The sequence below is a fragment of the Lactuca sativa genome, chromosome 5 (genome assembly GCF_002870075.4).
Source record: "Lactuca sativa cultivar Salinas chromosome 5, Lsat_Salinas_v11, whole genome shotgun sequence".
NCBI lineage: Eukaryota > Viridiplantae > Streptophyta > Magnoliopsida > Asterales > Asteraceae > Lactuca > Lactuca sativa.
The window spans coordinates 307,832,927-307,839,771 of record NC_056627.2 but is presented as its reverse complement, the minus strand read 5'-3'; the positions used below and the strand labels follow the sequence as shown (position 1 = coordinate 307,839,771).

Below are 6,845 nucleotides of genomic sequence, written 5' to 3'. Positions count from 1 at the left end.
GATCAAACTCCCTCAAAGCCCCCTCCAACTCCAACTACTGAAAATTCTCAAGATGGAGGCACAAAAATAGAAGTCAGCTTTGCTCCCACCTTCAGATTTGATGATGTTGATCTAAATGAAGTAAATCAGCCTAGCCCTTCGGATGATGGCCTAATGATGTTTGATGAGGAAGAGGAATCGAGTGGTTCTCAACACTCAGCCTCTAAACCCAAGGAGAAAAAGAAAAAGAAGAAGATGGTCGTTTCAAGAAAAGAATTCCTAAGTCTACAATCCAAAGTAGATCAAATTCTTGCCGCGATCAAGTCCACTCAACCGCAATCAGAAGACCATCCAGTACCTTAGTCCTTGATCGAAAGGATTGAAAGATTGGAGACTAGGGAACGTTTGGCTGCTGAGAGGATTTCTCTCAAAGTAGAAATGGGGATTCGGTCCCTCGACAACAATCGCCAAGCAGATCACAAGGAATTCATGGCTGCTGCAGAGCGCCTCATCTCTGAGGTATCCGCAATCAAAGAAAATCTGCAAATATCTGTTGCGGACCAATCCACTCTTTCACATAAACTCATAGCTGAGACTCACACTACTTATGAGTCCACTATCTCAGCCCTTCATGCAACCATCAATAGACTTCAACGATCCCTATCTTCAAATTTCCATGGTCCTGAAATTCTCCAACTGACAAAGGAGATTCATCGACTACTTTTCACCACCACCATCCCAGACAATCAACAATTGGCTGATGTTCTCAAAGCTCATTTTCAGGAGGTGTGTGCCAAGGTCGATGGTATCAAACAATGGCTTGAGGAGGCTCCGGGTCTGAACTCCTCAAGAGGAGGAAGTGAAGAAGACCATCGTGAAGAAGAACTTCATGAAGAAGAACATTAATCCAACAGTGCTTCTTAGAAAATTACTTCACCGCAACCGTCACCGCAACCATCTCCTCACAAGAGTCCAAACAATCAGTCACCTCCATCGCAACAAAAAATCGTTCCCTTTCCTGAAAGACCTGAGACTCCCCCTCGCTTCAAGAATCTAGCTTCTGAAATGTCATCTCCAAGCTCAAATGACTCTCCCGTCACAAAACAGAAGAAAGCTGACTGAAAGTAGCTAATTTTGCTGAAGTTATATGGAGAGAATGCAGTTTCAACATTGTCATGGATGAATCCTTGATAAACTCTTGGATCAATCCCCACAGCAGGCTGTTGGATGATGACTACAAACCCTATCTTAACTATGTTGAACCCCCTATGATGGCTACTGGGATGTTCTAATCTTCCCAAATGTTAAATACTTCACAGTATTTGAGTAGTTTGACTGTAGCCTATCGGATCACAGAAGACTGCCTATGGAATTTGAGAGACTCAACCGATTCTATGCCAAACATGCCTCTTCCATAGAGAAAATCTGGTCTAACAATAGACCATCCGCAGTCAAGAACTTCAAGCCTCGAAAATTCATGAAGGCTGACTTCGTTCAATACACACTTACAAGAAGGAATCAGAACTATGTCCGCACCCAACCTGACTTCCCCTGTATGAACCCAGAAGAAGTCTTTCTTATAGCAAAGGTGTTCCAAAACAAGTGTGAAAAGTATCCAAAATGAAGATAGCACTTGAAAGGGCAAGCATTTTTCTGAAGGAAACCGTCTGCGACTTCGCAAAGATTGATGCGGACATCCACCCAACAATTGCCAAGAAGTTCGATCTACCACCTCTAGATCCTGCACCAATGCCTACCGAAGGTTATCAAGAAAGATTCCTAGGTGCAACAAACTTCCCTGAACTTGGAGTCATTTTCAAAAGGAAGGTTGATCAAGTCAAATACATCATTCCCATGACCTCCATGAATCGTCTCACAAAGAAGCAACTTGAAATGTGTCGAACCGCAGTAGAAAGATCAAAACACATGACTGCCGAATTCAAGTTCGAGATTTTAAGAAGGATGCACTTGGTTGGAAAATATCAGGAAGTTTTGGTGGATACTGATCAAGTTCCTTAAACTTGATAGGTGAAGAAAAGCTAAAGAGGTCACTTAGGGGGAAATTGTTGAATCATGAAGTGACCCACTTAACCTAGTCTACCGCAACCCTGAAGGATCCGCAGTCAAGCTCTCATCAGCAGCCTCATCCGAAGACATCTATACAACCGCAGTCTTGCTTACTTTACTTAGTTTAATTTTATCTATCCGTAATACTCTCTATTGTCCAGTATGCCTTGCAGGGCTACTCTTAGAGAGATGATCAAATGTAATTCTTGAGTCCCTATATATGGAGCCCATTCTTTCACAATTTATATCAATCTATCTATCTGAACAATCTTCAAGTCTATCTTTTACATCTCTCTTACGCATCTCATATTTTTTCTTACTCTCTAAATCCTCTCGAACATAACTAATAATTACTTCTCTTCTGAGCAAGTCATTTGTGGCTTTATCACTAAGTTTGATGTCACTCACTAACTTTGTTTGAATGTTTTCCATGTTATGAATCAACTTATGTGTTTACTTGATATATCATCTGCTGTCATTTATATTTCCTTACATTTCCGCAACTAACTATCTAACTATCTAACTCGTTAACTTATTATTGTTGAGCTTTTAGATCATTTAAGGTTAACTATTCTGCAACTATACTTGTTCTAACGTTTGTTTAAGTGTGTCTCAAGTTTTTCTCACAATAAATAATAATAATAATAATAATAATAATAATAATAATAATAATAATAATAACGGAAATAAAATCGATATTGTATAAGAGTACTTAATTAGTGTTTATAATTGGATGTGGCTTGCCCGGCCGGTTGGAAAAGTCTTTGGCACGACACACATGAGACCTAAGTTTGAATCGTACCCCCATAGTTTCTTTTTGTCCATTGGTATTTCGTAGGTAAGGGTGGTTTCGTAGGTAATTACAAATGGAATTCCTACCTTCGAATCCCACCCCATAGTTTTTTTTTTCTTTTTTCTTGTCCGTAGGTATTTCGTAGGTAAAGGTGGTTCCATATGTAATTATCAACAGAATTCCTACGATATTCCTTCCATCGCTATTCCGTAGATATTCCGTCATAATTCCGTTAGTAAAATAGGACATCGTTTTCAGTAGGTATTCCGTTACAATTCCGTCAATAATTACCTACAGAAAATTTCCATATGTATTTTTCGTAGGTATTTCTCATTTTTCTATTAAGAAGGAAAAATGTATATGTATCCCCTCAAATGCTTAGTGTACTCATCATGTGAATATAATAATTTGTATACCTCCTCGTGGGAATATAATAGGAATATAATAGTACTCCTCATGTGAATAAGGAGAGATACATGTAATAACACCAAAGGAAATTAACACTCGACTTTTACTAAATCTCAAAATGAAAATGGTACAAATTAAGGGAACATATTTTAGACTTGACAGTTCGATGTTGACATGTCAACAAAATATGGTTAATTACTCGATATTTACCTTATTAATTTTAGGTAAGAGATAATATAGTAAATGAAATATATTTAAACTATAATTAATAGGAATAAATTTATGTGCAAAAGTATTTTGGAAGTAATATAAAAAAATTTCTATATATCAAAATCACACGTATCATTTTTAATACTCATTTAATATGGGTTCTACGCATACTTATTGCTTGTTATGGCGACAAGATCCTCTATCCCGAACGCCTCCATAACTATTTTTTTTTAAATAAGTTTCTTTGTAATAAAAAAAAGAAAAGAGGAAAACACATAAAATCTAAGCAAATATATATAGAAATGATGAGGGTCAGAAACTGCAAACTATATCTAAATGCAATCTGATCCAGCGATGCAACAATCACTGAGGTTTATTTGAAAGAGTTGACAGCTTTAAAAAGGGGACCAAGTTTGAAGAGATCTCTTATATATTTAACTAATACACGTATCAGATTCGTAGACGAATAAGAAGGTCTTGAATTACGTATTGTAATTGGAATATTGATATTGGTTGATTTAATTTTGTATAAAAATCTTGAAGAAAAAGATGAGTTATTTTGGGGAAGCTGGACCTGGAAATGATAGATCGTCATCTGCAGGAGGATCGTCTTCCTCAAGAAAAGGGAAAAAGAGTAGTTCAGATAAGCCGAAGCAACCCCAGAGAGGTCTTGGCGTTGCTCAGTTGGAAAAGATCAGACTCCATAGCCAAATGGGTTTTCTTGCACAGGTCTCTCTCTCTCTCTCTCTCTCTCTCTCTCTCTCTCTCTCTCTCTCACACACACACACACACACACACACACTTAAAAGACACACATATATAGGTTTTCGCCTTGAGATGCCGGTAAGACTTCACTAAATCGTAATCAAAACTCATGGTATATCAAAGTCTGTAAAAGACCTTAGATATCGCGGGGTTCCATAGCCAAATGGAGTTCTTTTTATATGACTCTCTCTCATACATATGACGTGATTGAAACCTGATCACTGGACATGATCAAACATTCTAACCTCATGTTTAAATCTGTACGACTTTAAGTATCAAAGGACTCTCTCTCTCTCTCTCTCTCTCTCTCTCTCTCTCTCTCTCTCTCTCTCACACACATACACACACACACGTACACACACAGCTGAGACATTAGGTCTGGCTTTTGAGATTTCATTGGAGAAATTGAGCTGTCAGGACTGATCATCAGATGATGTGTACACCAGAAAGTTGGCTCTGAGTTACTTAATTATATTACGGTCTTCATCAGGTAGCCTGAATGCGGATACGAAAGGTACCTCCGAGGCTCCGATGGCATACGTCGACTTGTGAGTTGGAGTTGACTAATTGTATTGTCAAGAACCCTAACCCTCCATTTGGCATTTGTTTTGCCCATTTTCACCTCAATTTCCATTATTAATTACTTTTTCCCCAGTTATTTAACTTCTAGTTGCAAACTCACCATCGTAACTTGTAAAAATACAAAAGAAAACACTCTAGTTTAGCCAATTCTAAGTTCTATTATATTTCCACAAAGACGTCCATTAATTTCTTTGGAATTCAAAGTGAAATAAAACAGTTTAACTATGAAATCAAAACTTCATTGATGATCCTAACTCTTGTTGCTTTTTCATTTTTTTTTTGTTTGCAGGAGGATATCGGACTTCAAACAGCATATTCATCATCAGCTTCGTTTTCATACACTTCACCATCAACAGCTTCTTTCAATACCTTCCAAGGACACCAATCCCAGATGGTATATATCTACAGCTTCTAGTCTCTAACCACTTCATTAAATTCTGTAAATTTCATTTCATCTCACATTTATACACATATATATACATATGTTTAATTTGAAGATACAATAAGTCAATAGCTAATAGCTAATAGATATTAGATATTGATTGTATCTTTAAAGATGCAGATGGGTATGGGCGAATTAGAAAGAACGAATGTTGTCTATGGTGAATCACAGCTTAGCAGTAACCCACGGTAAGCCCCTTGTAGTTTCCCTCATTTATGAACGTTATTTATGATTGTTACTATGTTTAATCATTGATTAAAATTATATTTGTATTGATTTAATTCAAAAAGTATGATTTATTAAGTGATCCTAGTTAAATTTACAACGTTATAAATTAGATGGGACGCAAGCAATGCCATTTTAGAAGCTCAACACTATGCACAACCTGCAGGCATAAACAGACACCTTTTAAGCCCAGAATTAACCGAGGCAAGTTTATACTATCTACCATCTACATCACCCCACATTTTACCTTTTAGTGAACGGTAGAATTTAAAATAAAGATTATAACCTTTTTTTTATTCTGTGTGTATCATAGGTAAAGGATTCAATGAGGAGACAGAAAAGGAAAGATCAAAACGATTCAATGGGGTCAAGCAGTCAGAATTCCGATTCAAATGACAGCCAAGAATTAGATCTGGAGCTAAGACTTTCACTTTGATTCAAAAATTCTCTCCCGTTTTATGGATTGGTTACCGGTTGTAACTTGTTTTCTTATGATTCAAGGCTAAGAGTATTCGGATGATCTCATAGCAAATACTAAAATTAAGGATGCAATAAAGCAACTTAAAATTATTGAATGAATTAATTATCATGTATTCTTAGGATCTCCTATAAACTTGCCTTCCATTTATTATGCAATTCCAACTACTCCGCTAGCGACGAGACATATAACGACGATAGCTCTCGTTGTAAGTCAGTGTGGTATACATACAACGAGGCCGGTCGTGGTTGAGCTGGCCATGAACAATGGCTATGCACACTACCCCTTTGTTTCATGGTCGTTCGTTTTCGTGATGGCTCGTGTTTGGAATAACGAATGCAAACGTCCAATAAGATCGCAACCCACTTTGACAAAATGCTTATAGCCGTTCAACGGCTAGTTTATTTTTCTAAAAAAAAATTAACAAAAAATTAACCAGTTTATTTACCTATAAATACCACATTTTTACTCATTATTTCTTACATCATTCTTTGCTTTCTCTATACACAAACTACACACTACATTTTCACAACCAAAAACCATGGATTCCAACCAAAATACACCTTCAAACTATAGAAATAGCAAACCCGATAATGCTTTTGCGTTACATACAACCCCTCGCCAATTCTCGGCTATCACTACAAGAAACCATGGCTTTAGCTACGACACAATTAACTGCGACACAAGCTTTTAGCTGCAACAAATGGTAGAGTCGCCGCTAAAAGTTTGTGTTGCCGGTAATTGTGTCGCCACTAAAGGCTCTTCACCCGAATCCGCATTATCCCCTTCTAATAGACCTCAGCCGTTCAATCGAGCATTTAATCCAACGGTTGGGGTGCTCTTATCCGCACAAAACCAATATCGACGATATTTTGTCGCCGCTAAAGGTCGAAAAA

At 37.3% G+C, this 6,845-nt stretch overlaps 1 protein-coding gene across 2 annotated transcripts; it reads left to right on the top strand.

The window, feature by feature from the left end:
* Positions 1-3,734: 3,734 nt before the first annotated feature.
* On the top strand, positions 3,735-6,064 carry LOC111888509 (protein SPEAR3). Of its 2 annotated transcripts, none has more exons than XM_042902311.2 (5): positions 3,735-4,186; positions 5,094-5,198; positions 5,367-5,434; positions 5,585-5,675; positions 5,785-6,064. In XM_042902311.2, the coding sequence occupies exons 1-5, from the start codon at positions 4,007-4,009 to the stop codon at positions 5,905-5,907; spliced, it is 567 nt and encodes a 188-aa protein (XP_042758245.1). In that variant the 5' UTR covers positions 3,735-4,006; the 3' UTR covers positions 5,908-6,064. The 2 variants fall into 2 exon arrangements, with proteins under 2 accessions (XP_042758245.1, XP_023740440.1); XM_023884672.3 differs by having other exon boundaries at positions 3,736-4,186; positions 5,361-5,434.
* The last annotated feature ends 781 nt before the right edge of the window (positions 6,065-6,845 follow it).